Raw genomic sequence first — 23,956 nt, 5'->3', positions numbered from 1 at the left:
GTTAAAACTGGGGGATGAGAGCCAAAGAGAGCTGCAAGCAGACATGTTGAAAACACGATGAAAATGCCGCGAAAATCAAACAGCACAAATTTACCTTTAAGATTTAAATACTGCGGGATTTTCTCTCCTTGCATTGCTTGCTAGCTCCAATAAAAATTGGGTATTTTGCCGGCAAATGATTCGTATTGAGGGACATAAGGGGAAATTGGATATGTATTTTTATTTTAACTCCCTCTTGAAAGATAAACCCGGACAAACTCAACTAACAATCAGAGCTTTGGCTTGTTTTGTATCCCACCCCTTCCCCCTTCAGAATCGTTTCTGCCTCCTTGCTCAATCTGTGATTGTTTTGAATTCTAATTTGTAAGTTCGAAGCAGGTTCGAAGTGTAAGAAACAAGAACGCAATTCACACGTTTTATAATTATACATTAACTTACGTAGGTGGGTCGAGGAAAAAAAGCAAAATCCAAACTTCTGTCTGTGCTCGTCGCTCAGCCAACGACCAACGTTAACGTTCGCTGTCTCACTTGCTATTAATAATATATATATCTTAACGCGGACTCAAATTAAATAATACACCAGACATAACTACCACAGGTAATGAGGAACAATTTACACCTAACCTGCAAATTTAGTTACAAAATTACAAATTTTAGGCTCTGCAATCCTGCTTCCGGCTGCAAATATTGGTATTTCAACTCTTGACGGTGTAGTCCCAGGTCTAGTCATTCAGCGACACCTTTCAGGTGTGTATAATAAACACATAATTCAACCGAAATCATTAAAAACAAAGCGCACAATGCATGTGTATTTTTGCTTTTTATTCAACATCATTTTTTCATGACTGCTCGTTTCACAGACATGTCGCTGGAAAGAAACGCCTGTGAAGACCTGAAGGCGTTTGAGCGCCGCCTTACAGAAATTGTGGCATGTTCCCAGCCAGGGGCTGTTCGGTGGCGAGTCATCCTGGTAATCGTTTCGGTGTGCCTAGCTGTGACTGCGTATTACTGGCTCTCCGACCCGCTCACCAACGTGGTTCCTCTTTATCAGTCACTATGCAACCACCCATTCTTCACTCTCTCCAGTTTAGCCGTTATCATCCTTATGCTCAGTGGGGCACTTAGAAAAATGGTAGCTCCTTCGATATTGATGTCTCGCACCCGAGAAGTGCTCTCTGACTATCACATGTCCTGCGACGACACTGGAAAGCTTATTTTAAGGCCTAGATCAGTAACGTAGTGTCCCCTTAGTAGATTAGGTGTCTTGATTAAAAAGTATGCAGATTTCCTCCTTGTAATTCCTGCTTATTTATATCAAGAATTGGACGTTACAAAGAACTTACATTATTTACGATGTGAATTTGAGCTCAATACCTTTTGTTTAGACTGAACTTGTCATTTTCATTTCTTCAAGCGATCGCTTATTCATTCGACTACTTTGGAATTTGTGCTATATCGCCTTAGTAATAAGATTAAAATCAAATAAAACCAAATTATCTTAAGCAACAAAGTTCTTAGCATTAATTAAAAACTTATTCCTCAACTATAAGTTGTATTTAAAGCTTGTCTGTTAAAATTCACCTAGAAGTACTCTCGTGTGCTTGTTCTTGTGAGATGTCAAATTTGATGACTAAGAATAAGGTTCAATAATCAAAGTAGAGCCATGAATCTAGAAAAATGAGATATATTTACATATCATATTAATTATTTACATAAGTAGGACAACAGTGATGATAATAATGTTGTATTTATAATTTTTACGCATGAAGTATAATAACCCACTAATTAAAAACAACAATGCGTGTGTGTATGTTTCCACTCAAAAGACACAATCACTCTGCTACATATTATCAGTTCGCTAATATGCAGTGTGTATGTTTTGCAAACATAAAATAATTCAATTACAAGCCGATGTCCATTCTCATCAGTTGTTCTGTGACCACTCTCTATTAAGTAGTGCGCTTTTATCATTCCAAAAACCAGGTCGCAGCCCACACGGCTCGTCTGCTGAGGGAGGGACTCCATCGACTCAAACATTCAAAAGGGCAGTAAAAACCAAAGTAGCAATTTGATTGCACTCGACACAAAACTAAACGCGAATTTAAATGACTTCGTTTTCGCGAGACCCTGGCCAACGAACAGACAGGGGCCGAGACCCGGATCTCACCAACACACGCACACATTCTCTGACCAACACTGAGTCGTGTTTAAATAGAATATATTTATGATAACAACTGGACATTAACTATGTGTTATTATGCATGTTGGTAACAACTTACACTTAAAAAGCCAATTTTATATTAACAGAGCAGCTTCCCTCATTTCTTAAATGGCAAGGTAGAAAGGCAAAATATCTCTTGGATGAGATTTCTCAATTTTCATTATAGCAGAAACACTGAAGCCATCAACTAATAACAGACTCCAAATGAAAAAAAAATCGCCTCCCCTGTATTATTGTTACAATGTAAAAGAACAACTGTATTAAATTTGTCTACCGCCACTAGATATTTTCATTTTCTGTCTCTCTTGTAATTAATTACATTTTTTGCTTCTTTGTCCATTTTTTGTTTTGATATTCACACGATCATTTTTTATACAAACTGTTCTCTGGACCACATAAATTATCAAAGCTGTACACAAAAATCAAGTTGTTAATCAAATATAAATTACATAACAAAAAGTCATTCATTTCTCTCTATACAGTGCTTCCTCCTACCCACAAATTTAGCATACTGTGGACTGATTTGTACTTTTGAAAAGAAAATGAAGTGAAATCCCTTCAGCTCCTTCTACATTTGCTTGGCGTAGAGCTAGCTCTTCTTGATTAGATGGAATGTGATACACTGCTCCACTCTTCAAGACACACTCAGTAACCTGAAAGCCAACGCTGCGTTAGTCACGCAACTACTTGGCGAGCCTGGTGAGGGACGCACCTGCAGCCTTGGCGCTCCGCGTTTTCCGTCTCGTGTTGGCGGCGGACTCGGTGGTTGGGGGCGTCGGGCTAGGTGCGGTGCTCTTTTCGTCGCGCACCATTCGCATGGCGCCCCTCGTCTCCCGCGACTTGGCCAGAGATTCCACCTGCTGTTGCTGGATCACTGTTGCTTTGACCGTGGTGGCTGCCTGCTGACGGTTGGATCGCCTCGTTGGGGTCTCCGAGGAGCCAGGCGGTGGCGTTTCCACCCTTGACCGCTTCTCGCTTTGCTGCGTGGTCAGTAGGGTGGCTTGTGCACCGATGGCCGACACGCTGACGACTTTGACTGCTCCCACTCTGTGATTCGCCCTACCAATTCTGTAAAGAGAGCGAGTATAGATATGTTAGTCAAGTATTCAGATATTTGAAGGCATATATATAAGCCTAGAAATTTTTCCTAGGCCAATTCCTATTTTACAATTCTTTGGCAACTATTGTATGTGGTTTACAGGAAAGATGATGTACAAAACTCTCATTGAATTTAAGTGATTCAAATAGCTGAGTCACATACTTTCCAAAATTTGGCAATTTCAGCGCGTTTTAATTGTTGATGTTTACATTTAATTTAGAAAAAATTGAATGTGATTTTAGTGTTCAGTAAATAAACCAGAATGATAAAAAATGGCTATCTACTGCTGATCTCGTGCCCGTGTTAGATCAAAAGTATTTTTGGCATAGTGTGAACATTGTTGTCAAGGGAGTTAAATTTTTGGGGAAAACACAAGCAGATAATTAATTAGAATAGACTGAATTGAATGGTTACTTTGAAAAAAAAACTTGTCAGAGAAACAAAATTATCTCACTTTTCCTCGTCTTTGCTAGCAGATCGGGGCGTTTTCTGCGGCGTTTTGGCACCTGTCCTGTCATCTTTTGTCACTTGCCTGCTCTGTCTGCCCTTGTTTGGCACATCTGGTAAAAATTGTTCATCGTCAGAGGAGTCCCCTGCCGCCAACGAGCCGCCTAAATAGTAAAGATACATCAGAAACCATACAAGTCTCCACTCGCATTAAGGTCTTCATTACCTCGCCTGGTCCTCATAGCCGCTCTCTTCTCACTAACATCACTGCACGCTGATGGGCTTCTTTTCTCTTCTTTGACACTAGTCATTGTGGTCAGCAGTTTCTTGTTGGGCACGTCGTCCACGCCCATGCACGCCTTTATCAGCTCGGCTGCGTTCTCCGAGCACTTCCGCTTGCCCGGCCTGTCCGACAGGCTCGGGCTGCTCTCGTCCTGGTCATCCCTTATGCTTGAGGTGGCACTGCTTTCAGACTCCTGTCTCTTTCTCTTGACTCCCGCTCTGAGGGTGATAGTGTTTGGACTCAGTTTTGAAGAGGTGGACGAACTCGAGGACAGTGGCCCCTTAATGCCGTCATCCTCCGCAGGGCTGACCGCCGGCGTTCTATGTTCCAGCTTGGCCAGGTCTGGACTGATCAGTCGAGAGGAGGACCTAGTGCTCCGCACTGGTTTCTTGTCCTCCGATTCATGGGACTCGATGGGAATTTCTATCCTTAGCTGCTCCCCAAGACGCTTGTCCTTTACTTTTGTCCTCGCGACGTAGTTGTGTTCGTCTGAAGCATCTTTGTTGAGGTTGTAATTCGGGTGTAGCGGGGACAGTTCGTTGCTTGTAAGCTCTGACTTGAGGATGCTCTCTTTGGTTGATAAAGGGGAGCACTTTTCCTGAAAAAGTCATCTTTGTCAAAAAAGTGTTCGAAAATTATTTGGAAAAATCGTGATCTTCCTTTTCCCCGATTTGAATTAAATTTTCAGTCTCTGCACGTGCGTGTGTTTAGTAAGAAAGTGAAAAATGAAACCACTTAACTCTTTGAATTCAAATGCACAAGAATAGAAGGCAAACTTTTAGCAATTTCACTGATATTCTTCTAATTTTGATTTTTCATAAAATAAAATCTTTTTTCTTATTAGGGAGTGCAGCTCTACGTAACAAGCTTAATCAAAATTTTGTGTTGACATGATGAAATCTTTCAAACATAAATTTCAGTTGTGTTATAGTAATTATTAAAAATTTGGGCAACAGTTGACACCAGAAGTCATAATATGTATGCTAATAGGCTCTCGTCAAGCACGTGAATATTGGCTTATATATTAGGTGCCATGCAACTCAATAGTTATTTGTGAGTGTTAGTGCACTAAGCAAACTTAGGGAGAAAAATCACAGTCGTAACTCCACAATTGATGAAGTGATTTGATAACTTAAACAATTGTTGGTTAATTTTCTCAAGCCACCAAAAAACGGATTTGTAAGTACTTGATTGAAAGCGTCTAATTATGTTACAAAAAAGCGTAACTTTTATATCTGAGTGGATGCTGCGTGATAGGATATATAATTTTGCAATAAATAAAATTGCTAAATAATGTACTTAGTAGCCAAAAGTATTTACATAAACATCAACTTAATTTATTAAAAAAACCTACACATTAAAGTTGTCTCCTACACTCATAGAATGACAAAAATTACACCACATATGTACGAAGTTTCCATAATATTAGTAAGCGGTATTATGTTGAAAAATCAAAATAAAATTATTCGTGAATTAAAAATGCGACCAAAACCAGGGTAAAAAATATGCAAACCAAGGCATTAGCGAGTCAATTTAAAAATAAACACTCTACGCCTAGTACACACCTCCTCAGGAGACGATTCGGCAACGGTGGGCTCATCCACTTTGGCCAGTTCGTCTGCAGAAGGCGACGGACTGTCTCTGTGCTTCTCAGCATTCGAGTATGTGTACAAGGCTGGTTTGATCCACATGGGTTTGGGATCGTCGTCGGAGAGCGGCGAATTGTCCAAAGCCGTCGTGGTGGTCGACGTTGCGGGCAAGGCGGTAATGGTGGCGGTCACAGGTGGTGGAGGAGGGGGCAGGACGTTACTCGAAGGCAGCCACCTGATGGGTGTCTCCTCCTTGTTGTCATTTTGCACAGAGGCCGTGCGCACCATGTTGATCACGTTGGACGCAGAGGTGACTACTACAGACTTAACCACGACCGCAGAGATGGTCTGAGACTTCATGGGCGACATTTTGGGCACCAGGATTTTCACAGGACTGGATGTTGAGGAGGACGCTTCCGACTTGGGGATGCTAAGCTCGAGCAGCGTCTGGCCTGGTGTCGCGTTCCCCGGCAGTTTCACCAGCTTGATGGGCATCAGCTTAGAGGAGCGCATGTTGAACGCGGCACCGTCGCCGCCCCTAGGGGCAGATTGCAGAAAGACGGCCGGGATGTCGCTGAGAGCGGCTGCCAGCTTCGAATTGGTGGTCAGGGCGCGTATGTCTTTCGTTTCCGGCTTTACCTCTGCCGGCTCGACGGGCCCTTCCTTGCTCACAGCCTTGGGTTCTGGGCATTTGACCTCGGGCTTGACTTCTTCAGCCAAAGGCACCGCGGCGTCACTGCTTTTCTCCTCGACAGCGGGGGGCTCATCCTTTTCTTCCTTGCGCTGAGGACTTTCACCCTGGTTTGGGCTCTTCTCTGATAGCGCATCCATCGACTCAATGCCAGAGTCTTCACCCTGTGTGTTTCCAGACTCGTGAGTACCATTACCACCGTTACTGGGACTCTCAACGCGCTCTGCCGCCGCAGTCGTCGTCTTCACTTGCTGCGGCGCAGGTTTTTCAGCCTCTAGACTAGTGACAGGTGTTGCTTCTCTCTTGATCAAAAACTTTTCGTCTTTCACAGCGGCCGAGATCTTGGAGTTCATGACGGAGATGTCTATGGATGGCAAAGGCAGGTTTACGTTAACGCTTCCAGACTCTTTCAGACTTTCAGCGATCCTTGACAACTTTGACCTGCTGTTGTCAGTCGTGTTCAGAGGTTTCGTCGCCATCTTCTTGAGGTTCGCGAGCGACACCTTCTTGTCGTTTACAACCAGGTCGACCGTGGAGTCGACCAAGCTGGGTTCAACTTTCCTATACTTAGCTGAAGGTTCGCCAACCTGCTTGATCTTGGTGCAGTTCGGCGACGGTTTCGCGATTGCCGTAATTGTGTTGGGAAGGTTCAAGTGGTGTTTATTGGGTTTTTCTTCCTTGATGCCTTTCGGCTGCTGGCTTTTTTCGGTTAATATCACAGAAGTGTCGCTATGCATCAGATTGTAAGAGGAAGATGGCGACAGGGGTAGGAGGCCGGGGTCAAGTTCCTGAGATTGTGAGGACAAAAGGCTTAGGCCTGATTCCGAGGGGCTACTCCGTGACAACACTTTCATAGAAATTGGAGCTGAAACAAGAATCAAACATTTTGTGAGTTAATTACTGTTCCTGGGCAATTGTATTAAAACGACCGTTAGAAATCATAAACAAGTGAATTTCGTGCAAAATTAAACGCATAAAAGCGTTTCTTTCTAGGGGGAAAAGGAATTGCATAGATTCTGGTCTTCGCCAGTCGTTACAGATGTAGTGTGCACTGTCAAGTTCAGTAGATTATATTGATAAAAAATAATTTCTGAGTATGTTCCATGACGTCCTCATTGATGAAATTACCTGATAATCTGAGATCCTTAACATTAGGTTTTTCCTCTTCTAGGCTATCTCTTCTGTCCAGGTGAGAGTGACCTTCTAAGAAGCCCCTACTCCTCGCAACGCCGTTCTCCACAGTGGGCTCGTGCTGCAGCGCCGGGGCGGTTTCCTTCAAAGCAGGACCCACGATCTTGGCGTCCGCGGACCGTCTCGACTTTCTGGCCAGTAGCATCTTGGCCCTGGTCTCATCGTCGATGGGTTCATCACTAACAATTCCGCCACCAGAGAGCAGATTCTGTTCCCGCTGCTCGCCGCAAGACGACTTTCGCCTGACCTCTCGCTTTTTCGCTTTGGCCGGCGGCGGGGGCGGTTTTTCGGCCACCTCCTTGACGTCTTCGGTCGGAGGAAGCACACTCTTTACCTCCAGCGAGGCGGGAGGTGGCAGCAGCTCAGCAGGCTTCTCCTCTGGCGGCTCCAACTTGATCTCTGGCCTACCGGGGCCCTTCGGAGGCACCGTCAGAACAGCGGCCACCTTTTCGCTGTCGACGCCACTTTTACTGTTCACTCGCAACTGTTTTTTCTTTACCACAATCGCCGGTTGTTTTTCATGACCAACCGTGGCGAGCAGGCTGGTCGGCAGACTTCTGATTTCGACACCGTCTTTCACTTTGGCGCGGTTCACCTTGCGTTTGGCTGTCCTTTCAGCGTCGCCGACACTAACTACACCACCGGCGGTGATCAGCTTCTTGGGCGACGGTGGCATGACTGACGATGACGACGCCTGCTCTCTGGCGCCATCGACGCGCGGAGCGTTGACAACGACGGCCGCGTTGCGTCCGCGCAACGATATATGCAGCGGAGGCACGCGGGGCTGCTCGCCAGCTGCCGCGAGCGGCGAGCTGGGAGCTGGGTTGGGGGCGGAGGGTGGGGCGGCCGTTAGGCCTGCGAACAGTCTGCTCTGGGGCAGCGGCCTCTCGACCACCTTTTTAACTGGGGGAACGTTCACATAAGACACATTGTAAGCGGGCGTCACCGGCTCATTTTTATCCAGCTTTAGTCGAAGCTTGATCTTCTCGCCACTCTCAGGCATCGCCTGCAGCGTGTCGCGCAACAGCTTTTTGCTTGACGAGTCCGTGCTGGCGGTCGACTTGGCCTCCGAGTCGGACTGGTCCGTCTCCTTGCGCGACACGGTGCTCACGTTGGACTCATCTTCGTCTGAGAAGCCAGAATTGGAGCGGTCAACGAACGAGAACGGCTCTGAGGGCAGCTCCTCATGCTCGCTCTCTGAGCTGCTGTCGCTCGGCATCGGTTCAAGGTGTCCGGTGAGCGGGTTGATCAGAAACTGACGCCGCTTGCCGCTGGAGGTGAGAGGCGGCGGACTCGCTTCCTTCTGACTAGGAGTCCAGTTCGGTGAGGAGGATTCGGATGACGGGGTTGAAGGCACGACTTGATTTACAACGGGGACTGAGGGTCGACGGCTGGCTGCGTATGGGGGCGGGGGTGAGGCCGTGGTCGCAGTTGGTCGCGACGCCACTGCCGCCGCCACCCTCTGGTCGGCGGCTGCGGGGGGCGGTGACAGGTTCAGGTTTGGGATGTTGGGCAGAGAAGGCATCGAAATACTGAACTGCTGCTGCTGATGGTCGGGCGACGCGGGCGGTGACTGCTCGCCCTCTTTTCTCTTCACCTTCTTTGTGGCAGCTGCCTTTTTCTTGTCCAACTGCGGCGGCAGCATTTTTGAAGGGGTCGGCGCGTCGTTTTGCAGCAGGTTGACCAGCAGCGGGCTGGACAGCGCAACATTAGCCGCGCTGGCTGGCGATGCGACGCAATTGGTACTCGCCGAAGCCGCTGCCGCCGCCGCCTTGGCCACATGGTTGGCAATGTTGGTGGCTACCTTTTGCGCGTTCTGTTGGTAGTGGTTCGCCACCACCGCGGCAGGACCCTGGGCAGCGGGCTGCTGGCTTGGCACCGGCGCCGTGATGGGCTGTTGTTGCTGTTGCGCTGCCGCAACCGTCGCCTGGCCAGGATACGGCGGTGGCGGGTTGAAGGGGAAGCGGGTGACCGCCGCGGGCCCATGCTGCGATTCGCGACTCTGCATGGCTGTCGCCGCGTGAGTCATGCTGGCAAAGGGAAACGGGCCGTAGCTGCCAGGTGGTCGCGCGGCAGTCTTCGGGGAGAAGGGGATCGGCTCGTTGACGGGAGCCACCACATTGGGGGCAACATTATTGGCCGCCGTAGCGGTAGCCGAGAACGTCGCCACGGGAACGCTCGGCGGTGGCGGTGGTGGCGGCAGCGGAGCTGGTGGCGGTGCTGCCGGCGTTACCGCCGGGCTGGGCGCAGCTGCTACAGCGTCGACAAACGCTGGTCGGTGGTTCACCACTGAGCTGATGGGGGCTGGCGCCTCGCTGATGACTGGCGCTGTCGCAGAGGTGCTTGGCTGCAGGCTGATCTGCTGCGGCTCGTCATTTCCGCTGGCGATTGTCAGCGAGATGATCTGAAAGCAAATAGATTTGTTACAATCCTCCTGCAGCAATGGCGACGTTTCCTTCAAAGCAACATCAGTCAAAATGATCGTAATTGTTTGTAAAATGTGTGCTCTTCAGTCAACATACCTGGTCACCATCCACTTGCACAGAGAGTATTCCTAGAGTACGGAGGGCATGGTGTCCTTGCTGTGCCAAGTGGCGCAGCCGTTGGGCAGCATCATGGGGGATGGTAAGTGTAACACGCACAGAATTCCATGGCTCCACTTTATTGACTTTTAGAGAACCACTTTCACCTGGAATTTTTAGTTTTATAAATTTGGTTTACTGGTCAAAATTGACTCAACTTACTGGAACATAGCAAATCTCCTAGTTGGGAGATAAAGCAGTTGAATTTCTCACTGAAATCTGGATCGTCTAAATTCCCTTTGCAAGTGACCACAGTTTTAATGACACTGCCATCACTATCTGCGGCCATTCTGAAAAAAACAGGTCGGTATTGACGAATTGCAACAAAAATCACACAACTTACAAGCTCTAGCGAACGCATGAAAAATCACACCAATGCGGTACCCTCGTGAACAGTCAAACTGCCTGAAACAAAGCAGACGGTCAAATTATTATACAAATTGTTTTCAATTTAACTTTAGTTTAGATAATCTTGAGCGCGTATTTAATTGAGTTCTTTTTTTCGGCGGCATGTGATTAAGTCGATTTAGTCAAGAAAAACAGCAGATAAACGGATCGGCAATTAGCATGGTGGAGAGAATTGGGAAAAATCGGCTTCAGTTTTATGTAAGAATGACGAAGAGAGCGGAATACCGATTTTGCGATCGCCAGTGTAAAGGGTAGCGGGCGGCATGACGTTGGAGCGTTCTTGTAGACGGCCACCAATTCACTTTCGATTGCTATTGTTATTGGCGGAGAACGTGAATTTCGCACGAAAATGCACACGCTTTAAAGTCAGCGAATTTTAATCGGAGTTCTCTAGGGGGTGCCGAAATGAACGTGCCGGCAAGGAGATCAACACGAAGGCGCCGAAAAAGGGTCCGCGGCACGTCAAAATAAATACGGCTTGTCATTTGGCCGTAGGGTGGCCTCGGCTTGTTATGGACACCATCAATGGTGGCAATGGGCTTGTTTTCTTGGCCCAATTTGGGCGCCCCCGACACGCCCAGCGGCGTCGACCGCGGTCGAATCGGTGCCGAAACGCCACTTGCAGCGAACGATTTCGATTTCGGGGTCATTGGACGCCGACAGGGCGAAGGTGGCGAGAATCTTGCCTTTCCAAATGAAAATATTCAAGAGGATTCCGACCTCCATTTTGTGACTTGGGGGAGTGGAACACGGCAAAGGCATGCTTCGTACTCGCGCACCAGAATGCACCTCAACCGTCCGAATAAACCGCCCGGCTGCAAGCCGATTGTGGATTAGATCAGATCTGTGTCCGAAAATGCCGACTCGGTGCTCACATTAGGCTGCACTGCAAAAAGGTGGCGCCGAGTGCGGCCAAAAGTTGGCCTGTGAACGGGAAAATTAAATTCTTGACGCTTTTCGTGGCGATATTTATCACACTAAGACACTGTTTCGAGGGTGGCACGACACTTTAATCAGTCCGAGGAGCACTAAAGACCGAGAAACACCCTTTCGCGGGTCAACCCTTACCTTGATACGAGAGAAAAACTGTCATAATTTGGACGATTTCACAAACGCCATGGAACAATAACAAGTGACGCCATTTGCAATGTTCCCAACTGACATGCGCAAATCAATCAGGACGATTGCTTGGTGTGCTTCCCGCCACAGCCATGTTGGAAGCCAGCTTTTGAATTCTGGCTCTCTTATTGGTCGACTCAGTAATTAGGATTCACAGAAATTAATTTACATAAAACCGAAAAAATTGAACACGCTTCCAGGCGATGACGATTTCATCTTTGTTAACAGAAAACCTTTCCGCCTAGTTGGTAGAGATGTATTTAACTTTTCTCATCAAAATTAAAATAATAGGATTGTTAACTTGATACACAGTCATCTGGATAGGATGGAGTTCCATATTTTAATCTATATACATTTTGGAAATAGTAACATATTTTGATGGTCTAATTTCGAACTAATCAAAGATGGTTCAAGGCTTGACCGACTGGAAAACTCCGGCTTTCACCATCCTCTGGAAATCTTTTTCGGCATCGTAATTCCTGAAATAAAAATTCATTTATTGATAATATCCGGAATAAAAACTTAATACACATCACGAGTTTTAGTTCTTAAAACAAATATTCGTACTTGTAGAATTCGGCGTATCTTGCTTTCCTAGGTTGGTTCAGGGTGGCCTGGGTAACCACGACGGAAATGGCGCACAGAACCCCAGAAATTGCCAAATGCCTCTTAATGTTGCTCTGCAACATCCTCCTCATAACAGGTGCCATTGTCTGAAAAATCAGAGAAGAAAACATATTTTCACTTTCCAATGAAGAAAAATACGTAAAAAGATTAGCTGAAGAATAATATTATGAGAATGGAATCTAATTAAACAACAGTTTTCCAGATTACAATATTGTGAACTCAATTTTTTCTCTAAATTTTCTTTCACTGAAATTTAATGCAGCTTACGAGGAAAATCATAAACCAATGAAAATTTACAACCTCGTTTCATTGTAACATTGAGATACACATCATAATTTAAAAGAATTTACATAACAACAAAAATTAATAATATCGTAACAGCCTGATTGCGGTCGTTCCCCAAAGTCACGTCTAATTTTCCTCGAATTTAAATTGAAATTACCAGCAAAATTGATCGTTGACATTTTATGACATTTGGCTTGAATTTAAACTATGCTCTGTGCTTCGTTTTCACAAAGCATGGTTAAAATTAAAAAGATTAAACTCACTTTTTAGGGTTTTTAAGTGCTGTTTCGATTAAAGGGCTGAGAATCAGTCAAGATGGCCACGAGTTCGGACGAGACCGGGCAAGTCCGGCATCGACCTTACGGAAAAATCAAAAGCTCTTTGTTTGATTACGTTGACTGCCTACTGCTGCCACACGGCGGCATTAAGCGGAGGTGGGCACTTCTCATGCAACTTTAAGCAAAATTGGCGCGACCAAAATCATATAATTTTTGTTAAATTAGGGAGGTGGTACCAATTCGCCACCGATCGGGCAGATCTATCGGATTTTTCTGTTCTGGATTCTGGATTACGAAATCTTCGAAAATTGATGTAAACAGTAATTTTAAATGTCGAAGTTAGTCGAGAGTGTTTTCAGAATATTTTATATTATATGGCTATGCTTAATTAATAATATTATTAATGGCCTTATTATAGTGATTTGTGATTATTTTTGTATTAAGACAGTACAACATAGTCTCTTAATTTTATTACTGACTTGAATTAAAAAAGGTACAAAAAATCAAATTTAAACACTTTTTTAACGTTTTCCTGAAAATGTGCAGAGGGCACAAACTTTAAATGACAATTTTAGACTTTGAAACAATATTTGTCATATTTGTATTTTTCATGTTAGTTTGAATCATCGCAAAATTTTTGGTCTTTGCACATTTGAGTTAAATATATCATTAAGAATCTTTCTACTTAGAATAGACTAAAAAATGTGTCTCGAAAATTCAGACTCAAATGGATCATTTTTTGATTCCGTAATGTGAATTGAGTCTATGAAAATATACTCAAATGCGAATCGTACTTGAATAAATTTCAAAATAGCTACCCAATAATTATTAGTTTTAAATGAGGATTGGTGGCAATAGAAAAAGTTTCAATTCCACAGACAAAAATTTTCCCAATTTCCCCAATTAACTTTTTAATAATATTGCCCACCCTCGTGGAATGTAAATTTTTAAAGTTATATTCGTTTCATTTATCTTTAAAAAACGGAATAGGCTAAACAATCGTTGAAAACTTGTTTGAGTACATACTATCTGAATAGAGAAAAAAATAAAGTAAATACGTAAATGATGAAAATTAAACTGAGTTATTGTTAAATTCTTTATTTAAATTTGACTTCTATACAAATTTTGGCACTCACTTTTTAGTTTCAGCTAGAATAAATTCAGTAAATTTTTAAACTGTCACAAATCGTATATATAATGCTGGCCGAAAGCAAGATATTTAAAGTGTACTAACAATATCCGGGCCACAGTTTTTCCCTGACGTACCAATATAGCAGTGTTTGGACGCAAGCCTCTAGAATAGTGATTAGACACACACTGAAGTTTCGAGGTCTGTTGTGTCTGGACGTGACTATGAGTAATTCATCAGAGAGGCAGTCGAGAAAAGCAAAGTACGGTCTGAGCTCGCGCTCGCTAGGTATACAGCTGCATGGGTGTTTCGTGAAGCGCGAATCGACACTTCCTTTCTTACATAAGGGAAATAAATGCTTTGCATCTCTCTTAGTACCCCACATCACAAGGTCAGGTTTAATAAAAATTGTAATCAAGATGCGACTAACGCTGGGGCTCACCAAAGGTTGACAATTTAATTAGCCGGAAAACGTAAACACACATTAAAGCAGGGTATTAACTCAAATCCAGTCCTCTCATTGCCCTTGCCGCACGCTGCAATCTGCAGTGGAGTTTTCTACTGTGAACCCCAAATTTGCGCTCATATTAAAAAGTAATAAAACACTCGAGTTTTATATTTGTTTGTTCGTAGCCATTTGTGTGACAGTATCAATGACGGCAGCATTTTCTGTAAATTATTCAAAAGTGGAAAATTTTCAAATATCTTAGTTCTCCTTTATTCCTAGTTTTTAATTGATTTTGTTTCGAACTGCAGTATGTTATGTACAAATTTTATACTTGTGATGAATATCTCGATTTCAGAGGACCAATATGTAGCGAAACACACACGCTTCGCTTGCGACACAAACATAACGATACATATATGTTTCTTCTGTTCATTGTTATTAATATTTTGTTGTTTGAGACTCATTTGTAAATGCGCGGACAGAAATGGAGAAGCTTCGATTTTTGTACCACTGTATAATACAAATTAAGGAAATTAAATTAAATTAAAAAATTAAATTTTATAATGAGCTTCTCGAAGATTTCTGAAAAATCTTTCATTGTTGAAATTATATAGTAAATAAGTTCAATGTATCCGTTAGCGCGGGAGGTCGTGGAATGATGCCTAACGATTTTTAATTAAGGTGCTAAAGCAAAAGTAGAAAAATTCAAGAATTGACCTATAGTTGGAGGTGCGCTTGCATGGTCCGAAAGTTAAATGCATAAATTAATTGTGATAATTATGAGATAAAAATTACAATTAATTTTGATAATAATGCAAATTTTTTCAATTCCCCTTAAAAGTGTGGGTCCCTATGCCACCACGACAAGTAAATATCAATATTGGGATGATTCCCGTAATTGTCATAGGTGGCAGTGTAAAGGTGAAGCTCACCTTTACTGCACCTTAAACCCCATTGCATTATTAGACTCGCACGGAAGCAGTCACATCTAAATGTGGTCTCTCCAACCTGGATTGGAGAGACAGTGCGAGATCAATCCAAATAGGATTTGTTATTGACGGAACCCGATATGGGGTATGTTGTTATAATTGATTTGACAATTTGTTTGTCCAATTGTGATATATATTGACTGTGACTTTTGTCCTTTTAATCGTAGTTCTATTCATGTACTACTACGATCCTACGATTATTGCCACGACTAGTAAGTCCCTAATATATGAGATGAATGATTGAGGACGTAAGCTGATCTTGTATAATTTGAGGCTCCTCCAACGCGAATCTGGACCGCTACACAAGCATTGTAGAAAATATACGTTTCCAACTAAGCAACATTTCTCCATTTATTTTAATACCCCATTTTTTGTATCTAAATTATCTTAGCCAGCATAGAACACACAAAATTTTCAGACAGCTGTGATAAATCTGGCCCACGCATCACGTAGGAACGAATTCATGCGTTTTGTTGAGTGGTCGACTGTGAAAGTCACAGCAATTGGCACTATCTGGATCAGTGTATATATATGAAGAGAGCGTCTATGCTCATCCTGCTGCGGCTGCCTGCTCTCTCGTTGGAAATGCAGAGGAGAAAAAAGGAACTGCCCTTAGCAGTCAGCCGCAGAGCGCAGCATCAACTGAAAAATTATCACGCCCAGATCTCGGCATGTGTATCTCAAGAGTGTAAGCGGCTGTCACAATTTCATTATTTAAATTCGACTCTTGTTATTGCCGGCTTTATGATGGAAAATAATCCTGTCACGCAATGATATCAGCATGTAATTCTAGAAGACCATAAATCAAAATTTGCACCAGCCGCGCGCGATTTCCTCCTCTTCTCGCCTCGCTTGATTGCGAAGTGGAGAGAGATGCCGCGTGTGTCTCTGCTCTCACAGTCAGCAGTCGAGGAATAAAAGCAATCACTTCGTGCGATTGGCTTTTCTGCGAGGTGTGTTTCATCTTCCTCGTCTGCGCTTTTGCGATTAGAGACGAAAGCTAATCAGCCGAGGAGCAACAATAAAACGACGACCTCAACAAGCAATGAATAGCTTGTCTTCAGAGTTGGGAATTGATTTCACATTGGATTTGAAAATGGATCGATTTTCTTAGAAAAGTCCTTCTGTAAATTATTGTCACTATAAAAAATTAAAGTTATTCGAATTTAATATTATGCTAACCTTGAAAGCAGAAAAATTCAATCATCCTAATGGGGCTATACCGATTAATTATAAAAAAAATGTTCCTACAAAAATAATTGATTATGCAATTCTATAGCGAGAATAATTATTTGATGAACGTTTGAACAATAGCATAGTAACGCGAGCTTTCGAGATTTAAGCATTAGATTATGATATAAATTGTTTAAAAAAATATGCAGCACACATACTATCATCTAAAAAAGTTAAAATACGAAGTAGCAAAATTTTATTTGCTTTTAATTGCACGGTGCATGTGGCCCGTGACTGCCGCAAGTCATTACCTCTGATGGTCTCGACTTCCAGGAATCATCTGCAGAAATACGCTCTCTTGTTTAATGCTGCACACCTGAACCTGAGAGACAAATTAAGAATATATATCTCTGCCATTTTAATGCACTCCAGGAATCAATAAATATCTGCCACTGATCTCCATAAACGAGATTTACTCACGAACACCAAGACTATGCAGAGACACTCTTGCACTCATGCGTGGTTGTCGGCGCAAAATAATCACACCTCTGCAGGGAAAATTCATCATCCTCGAAATTGAGGCGGATTTTTAATAATAATAGTCTAAAGGGAAGAAAATAATTGAAATCTATCAGCATTTAAATTACAGCACGGGAAAATAGAGTTGTTTGTCGTTCGGTTGGAATCAGTCGGCGAGCGAGATGTGGTCCTAAATCAAAATATTGCGGTGATACGATCGCACGGCACTCTCAAAAGAGAGAGATCGTGCATCCACCTCCAGATAATTTATTGAGGGGCGGTATTTTTAATTACAAGGCTCGCCTCTCATATTGCCTCTCAGTGACATAATGCCCCGCGATAATCTGCACCACCATTTATTAGCTGCGCTCGAAAAATTAGCCCAGGAAAATTCCGTTGTATCAACAAAATCAGTCTGCCATTAATATAATTACGCCACGGACAAAAAGTGAGCGTACCTCTTTCGCTAATTTGTGAATTAAGTTATGCGAGTACGAAAAAGTTGAATCACCCGAGGCGGCTAAATAAAAAGAGGTGCCTATGTGGTCCGCGAGACGTAAATAAATGATTAGGCAGCCGCCGTGTGTTGTTTTGACTTGACGAGCAAGCTTGTAATCAGCACCAGAGGTGTGTAACACGGCAGTTGCCTTTATTAGCGGCGTCAAAATTATTAAAGTTGTAAAACCTCAAATGTGCGCGGAAGATGAAAAAGGGAACGAATTCAATTATTGCGAGGAATAACGCGTGAGATTAGCGCTCGGATCATTTTATTGGTGGAGCAGAGTCGTAATTCGCGTCGAATTCGCACTGGAGGCAAACAAGCGAGAAGAGTGCGGCGCGGCTCATTACCGGCGAGCGCAGAGGCGTTTGATGCTGCGTCCGAGATATCGCGCAGGCATGAGACGCGCGCGGCTCTTTTCATGTGCGCGCGGTCAAGCTGAGAAGGGGCTGATTTCATTTTTGATTATCTCGCTCACTGACACTCTCTTTTAAATGCCTCGCGATCCTCTCGAGGAAATTGACCCCTTTGTCTGTGTGTCACACTGCGCGCTCAGGTCTTGGACGTGCACGCTGAGCTGCGAGACAAGCGTTTGACAGCCAATTCAATAGGAGCAAATTGACGGAAAGTCCTAAATAGGAATGGAACTCACACCTACAACCGAAAGCATTCGAAAATATTTATAAAATTTTGATACGTTATTTTGAGCTAAGCTTAACACGAAAATGAATTGGCTGTAATGACCTTAACAATATTTTTAATTTTTTCTTGGTACTCTCTCAAGACGATGTCTCGCGTACCAGATTTCGGTCAAACAAAGATAGATATAGTTCGAATGGTGGTGCTGTGATTTGTAAGTTAGTGTTTTCTTAATTAAAAAATCATTCAATTCTTGTGCTATTGTTAGGTCTGTGAATTTTGTCGTTTTTTCTGTAAATATTCGATTATTTCTGTTTTCTTGTGTGCAAATTAGACGGGTGATTTCGACGGATTTTTGACACATTTTTAGCTATAATTTTCATCATATAATGGTAAAGTTCAGTATTTGTAATTTTAAAAAGGATTTCTAACTAAATTCGCCATAAAAATATTAGTAATTCTTTTCATCCTTTACTGAAAAAAAATGTATAAGAATAAAAACGAAGTGCGATTTTTCTTCACTTTTTATGAGTTGTACGCTTTTGATCTTCGTAAGGCTATCAAGGCCTGAATCAGTAGACAAAACGGTAAAAGTCAATTTCAAATTATATAATTTTTTTTAGTACGTTTCCCTACGATTTATCTTCTTAAAAATAGCCACGAAAATAATTCTTTTTATAATATTTTGTATAGCTTGAAATAGGGTTCAAAAAGAGCAGTGAGACACCGTGAGAAATATTGCGTAAGATTAAAAACAATTTATTGCTCCTTAACATATTGACAAAATTCAATATCTACAATTTCGCTTTGTTATACTTTATTGTCACATGAAAATATTCCAACATTGCATGATGAGATACTCGACATCGAATTGACACTCCTTTTTACACAAGGTCTTCATATCCGTAGTTATACATTACTCAATAAAAAATAGCCAACATATACTCTTGAAATTGTAAAAATTAATTTATATACTGGTGACTTAACAACTAAAAATAATTTGTTGTACAAAATGATTTAGCACGAGTTCGCGCGCGCGCACACTCGCTCGCTGCGTGTGATGTGTACAAATATATGAATCGGAGGAAAAATATGAAATGTTTTGTGTGGATGCTGCGCTGCACGGAGGAAAAAGGGAGTGAATTATTAAAATTCGCGTCTCCTACAATGTTATTATCTCTCGTAATTATCATGTGTGTGTGTTTTTGTGCGTGGAACCGTCTCGCCTCTCTCGCAGGACGACTGTGTTGTATAAAATTAACAAGTAAGGCACAGAGTGAGACGGAAAAAGAGTAGGAAGGCCGCAATTGTCCTCGACGAGAGGCGAAAAATGTTAATTATTATCAATCAGCCTGACCTCCAGACTGGTTCAAAGAGTGATTTTCGAAATGTGCTTCGCTTGGAATGCGAAAAGGCAGGCACTTTGTGAAATGCAATACAAAATTTGGCCAGTTTCAATTTAGCTTTTTATATTCAAACAATGGAGCGGCGAATTTATTTTGAAAAAGCAGCATAGGTGGCTGTAGGAAAGAAGCTCTCTTTTATTCCCACCCAGTCGGCGAACTTGTATGTAAATATATCGCGGGGTTGATGAAATATATAAATATTGGACGAGATGCTTTGAATATTAATGATCAGAATAAATTACCATTAATCAATCGCGCAGCCTTTTGTCATTGGCTGCGTGGCGAACTGTAATGGGCCCCAATTCAAGCAGAAAAGAAGCGCTCCGACTCGGCGCGCAGGGCTTGGTCCTTTTTTGATTATTTTAGAAAAGCGCACTTCAAAATCGAAAATCCCGAAAGACCCTAGTTCTGATTGAAGAGAGAAAGAGAGAGAACAAAAGCGGTCGGAAAGACAGTATCAGCGAAGAATAAACCCGCAACACCTTGCGTCTTAATTTCGTTACAATATATAGTATAATTCCTTAAGTACTGCCCATCATAGGAATGTTCGTTTTCAACAATTTTCTACCTCAAAAATAGCAGCCTCGAAAACGAGGTAAAAAACTGTATTTTTTACACATTTCTCCTCAAAAGGGGCAAAAACAAACACGCTGCATCGGTCCATCTCCGAATATAAATCTCAGAAGGCACTCCTGTCACAGACTGTTTTAGGGTTGAAACTGCAAAAGACACTATGAACTGTTGTAGCAGGTTTTGCGAACATCGGCAAGGATGAGGCTGAAGTCATCCTCGGTTTTGATCTGCTGTTCCATTTGCAGATCACCGTTGCCGTACTCCGCCTCGTTCTTGAGCGCGTCCACCGCCGCCTGATGTTGCTGCTGCTGCTGCTGGTAGTAGCCCATTTGGACGGCTTGGTGGTGGTGGTGCTGTTGCTGCTGGATTTGGTGCTGGTAGTTGTGGTTCGAGTCCATGTCGTGCTGGCTCTTGTTGAGGTAACGGTCGAATTCGTGCGTGTCCAACTGGCCCGCGTCCATCAGCAGCTCGTCCGAGGCGGACACTTGGAACTGGTGATGGTGGTGTGCGCTCTGGAAGGTCGAGCGGCACGTGCCTGTCGCGGCCGAGAGGTCGTCGGACATGCTAGACGGTCCTAAAACAGAGCGAAAAATATTTATTGTTAAATTGTTATATTTAGCTTTAAATCTGTCTAAAGCGAAGCAATTCTTTCCGAAACATTTGAATTCTAATTAAGAGTCACCTATTGCTAGTTTTTTTACTACATCTTTATGGGAAAAGATTTTAAAATTTACTTGATTTTGCTGCTTCCATTAAGATTAAGGTTTGTTAATCGTTAGTTCCGTGAAAAAGTTAAACTTATTTCTCTTTTATTTTGAAATGTTTTCAAATAGTTAAAATCCCTCATTTTGGTTTGGCTCTTTAAAGTTAATCGGCATCATCAGAAGAAAGACTAAACTGGCGGCAGCTAATGAGGCAAAGGCCGCGTGCGTTTTAATTGATCTAATCACGAGGATGAACATCAGCGCGAGCGTGCGGAGGAAAGGAATATAACATCGGTTCTCACCTTGACACGCGTCCCTGGCTCCGGGCAGCGACTGCTGGTAGCCGGAGGGTGAGCAGTGCATGCCGTATGCGAGGTAGGAAGAGGCGGCAGCGTTGGCGCCGTTGTACATCGAGTGCACGGAGGCGGCCGGTGGCGGACTAGCCGTGGCGGCGGACGCGGCCGCCGACGACGGCGGAATCACCACGGGCGGGTAGAAGGTGCTGGTGACGCTCTCGTAGTGCGTCCTGCCCGGGTACGACTGACTGGGGATGGCGCCGGAGCGGCCCATCACGATGGCGCCGCCGGTCGGCAGCTGGAAGTGGTGCGCGGGCGCGACGCCGCCATTGAAGAACCGCTGCTGCTGTTGCTGATGGTGGTGCTGCTGCTGTTGCTGGCGGAACGACTTGAACTTTTCCTGCTCCTGCTGCTGCTGTTGCTGCTGGAACTGGAACGTGTCCTTGTCCTGCTCCATCGGCGACATTTCGGGCGTGGGCAGCGTGCTGACCTCACGCGACGCCGCCGCCTCGGGCGACGTGCGCTTGGCCATGCCGCGCAGCGAGTCGGCGCCGGGCTCGGGGCTGCCGGTCGGCGACGAGTCGGGCGTGTGCAGCATCGGCGACGGGTTGTAGTAGCTGGCCGGGCTCGACGAACTGGCGTAGTTGCTGAGGTGGCGGAACGGCGAGGTCGGCGCCGCCGGCGACGCTGCCACGCGCGGCTGCTGGTACAGGTGCTGCTGCAGCAGTGAGCCGCCCGGCGAGCGCGACGACTCGGAGCGGCGCCCGCTCTGGGTGGCGGCACCCCCAGGGTTGGCACCGCCGGGGTTGGCGCCGCCACCGCGCTTGTTATGCTTCCGGCGCCGCGGCCGGTACTTGTAGTCGGGGTGCTCCTGCATGTGGATGACGCGCAGGTGCTCGGCCTCCTCGACGAACGGCCGCCGGTCCTGCGGAGTCAGGCTCTTCCACTTTTTGCCTGCGAATCAGACAGAGAAAAAACGGGTGATTAATGAGCGTGGCTGATGGAGGATTTTTTGGATTTTTCGCTGCTACTCGACGACGGAGAGCAGCCAGGATTTAATGACGCCGCGCACGAGTGATTCATCACTGTTTGCGCGGAAAAGGAATGAAATCATTAAGGGCTCCAGCTTGATTATTGCGCGCCCGAGAATTAAGACGAGCCTCTGGTATCCAAATGTGTAATTTCTTATGGTACAGAGTCCGAGGAATTTCGCATTTCGGCTAATTTGCATCAGGAATCCCACTTTTCTCAGCGCAAAACTATTCCCCCTAATTTGCATGTATATATTCAGTGGATTCCTTAAATTATCCCACAATTCTATTTCCTCAGTGGCGTGCCCAAGCGTACAGGAATCTTTTCTGCATTTCATGCCCGCCCACATTTGGTTTCAAACAATCTAATTGAGTCCCTGGTCGTGTATATGTGAGCCTCGTCAGCAGAGATTGAGGATTACGCTTCTTTTCGCGTGAGAGATGATTTGTTCTTTTTGGGGGCCTAGATTTACCACTGCGCGATACGAGAGCGAGAGATTCGACAACGGCAGCGCAGCAGACAATCGGGCTGACACGCAGGAACTGCGGATTATTGAGTGTCCTATTTTATTAATAAAACATATATGGCTGGCAGTTGTAACGAAGAGCGAATGATTGAAAGGTTGGCCAAAATCGCAGCCGGGTGATCTATTTATGCTATCCCGAGCAGCGCAGAAGCAGCAACAATGACCGCACCCAAGAGGCCTTTGCACGTTGTCATCATTAAGAAGGGCAGTTTTGGCGACATAATGGAGCAAAACGTGAAATATATTAAATTAGGTGTGGCTGGCCTCTCGTCGTGGGTATGCGGCATGGGTGAGCGGGCCAGCGAGCAGGAAAAATGTTATTCGTATATACGCGAGTGGCGTCGAGCGTGCATATCAGATGTCTGCGCTGCGCAATTTCAATTAACTGATAAACAAGCCCGGTAGCCGGTGCGAAATTAGAGAAGCGAGACTGAAAAATACGCGAAAAAAGCTGCCTGCCTGCTTGCCTGCCAGCCGGACTGTATATATGCGCGGCGCTGTGCTGAGCGCGCGCGCGACAGCCAATTCAAATTAAAAGAGACGCCCTGCGGTCTCTCTCTCTCACTCTCTCTCCGACAATATTTTTGTATTCAGAGGTGTGGGTTTAAACTATCATTAATAAGGTAGACAGGCGAGATATGAAGAAAAAACGACCAGGCCCAAATCACGAGGGACGGCCGCCGCGCGCAGGGAAATCTGAAATTCAATTTTTCAAACTGCTACCTGCGTCGGGCACTGCTCTCCGCAGCGCCTAAATTAGTTCATTAAGGCAGAAAATCTGAAATGCCTCATCATCATCATCACCAAGTGGAATAGAAAACCGAATTCATTAGAAAAGCGATTAATCACGCGTGGATAAAGAGTTCCGTGTGCTGCGCTCTGCTTAATTTGCCGACGAAGCGGTCGTTCGGGTTCATTTCAAAAGAAAACAAATGAAAAAACGGAACGGATTTTGAGAGCAAAAACCTTTCCATATATAAAGTCGAGGGCGTTAGATCGATATCAGCACAACAAACAAATCATAAAAAGGCAAAGTGCATGCAAGTACAATGCCTTGGGAAATATCACAGTTCTATCACGTCCACTTCATAAAAAATAGCTGGGTTGGGTGATTTTAATGATTTTAAAACTCGATTAATATTAATTTATTCTCCAGCAGGGGTCTAAGCGCGAACGAAACAAAATAATTCGCAATCGCGCAGT

At 44.3% G+C, this 23,956-nt stretch overlaps 3 protein-coding genes across 4 annotated transcripts in view; 1 reads left to right on the top strand and 2 right to left on the bottom strand.

The window, feature by feature from the left end:
* Positions 1–251: 251 nt before the first annotated feature.
* On the top strand, positions 252–2,680 carry LOC135934667 (nuclear envelope phosphatase-regulatory subunit 1 homolog). Its single transcript, XM_065476584.1, has 4 exons — positions 252–387; positions 443–598; positions 658–747; positions 861–2,680. Exon 4 carries the CDS (start codon positions 863–865, stop codon positions 1,238–1,240), a length of 378 nt encoding a protein of 125 aa, XP_065332656.1. The 5' UTR covers positions 252–387; positions 443–598; positions 658–747; positions 861–862; the 3' UTR covers positions 1,241–2,680.
* Positions 1,669–11,698, bottom strand: LOC135934666 (serine-rich adhesin for platelets-like). Its single transcript, XM_065476583.1, has 10 exons — positions 11,580–11,698; positions 10,447–10,508; positions 10,266–10,393; positions 10,044–10,210; positions 7,459–9,925; positions 5,616–7,195; positions 3,994–4,648; positions 3,775–3,931; positions 2,934–3,289; positions 1,669–2,874 (listed from the first exon to the last, which is right to left on the bottom strand). Exons 3-10 carry the CDS (start codon positions 10,390–10,392, stop codon positions 2,867–2,869), a joined length of 5,517 nt encoding a protein of 1,838 aa, XP_065332655.1. The 5' UTR covers position 10,393; positions 10,447–10,508; positions 11,580–11,698; the 3' UTR covers positions 1,669–2,866.
* A 7,254-nt stretch (positions 11,699–18,952) lies between these two features.
* LOC135940611 (transcription factor SOX-7-like) overlaps positions 18,953–23,956 on the bottom strand; it is a 75,201-nt gene continuing 70,197 nt past the window's right edge. For both annotated transcript variants that reach the window (XM_065485701.1, XM_065485617.1), the window contains exons 3-4: positions 21,202–22,149; positions 18,953–20,769 (exon numbers count right to left, since the gene is read on the bottom strand). In XM_065485701.1, the coding sequence (XP_065341773.1) occupies positions 20,354–20,769; positions 21,202–22,149 (1,364 nt within the window). In that variant the 3' untranslated portion in view covers positions 18,953–20,353. The remainder of the gene's footprint in view (positions 20,770–21,201; positions 22,150–23,956) is intronic.

The sequence above is a fragment of the Cloeon dipterum genome, chromosome 1, assembly GCF_949628265.1.
Source record: "Cloeon dipterum chromosome 1, ieCloDipt1.1, whole genome shotgun sequence".
In the NCBI taxonomy this organism is placed as follows: Eukaryota; Metazoa; Arthropoda; class Insecta; order Ephemeroptera; family Baetidae; genus Cloeon; species Cloeon dipterum.
Note: the sequence above shows the minus strand (reverse complement) of the source record. Positions and strands in the feature narration are given on the sequence as shown.

Coding starts and splice junctions, on each gene's coding strand:
- LOC135934667 (XM_065476584.1), top strand. CDS start 863: ATGTCGCTGGAAAGAAACGCCTGTGAAGACCTGAAGGCGTTTGAGCGC.
- LOC135934666 (XM_065476583.1), bottom strand. CDS start 10,392: ATGGCCGCAGATAGTGATGGCAGTGTCATTAAAACTGTGGTCACTTGC. Junction 7,196..7,458: donor TAAGGATCTCAGATTATCAG/GTAATTTCATCA, acceptor TTCTTGTTTCAG/CTCCAATTTCTATGAAAGTG. Junction 3,290..3,774: donor GCTAGCAAAGACGAGGAAAA/GTGAGATAATTT, acceptor CTCTCTTTACAG/AATTGGTAGGGCGAATCACA.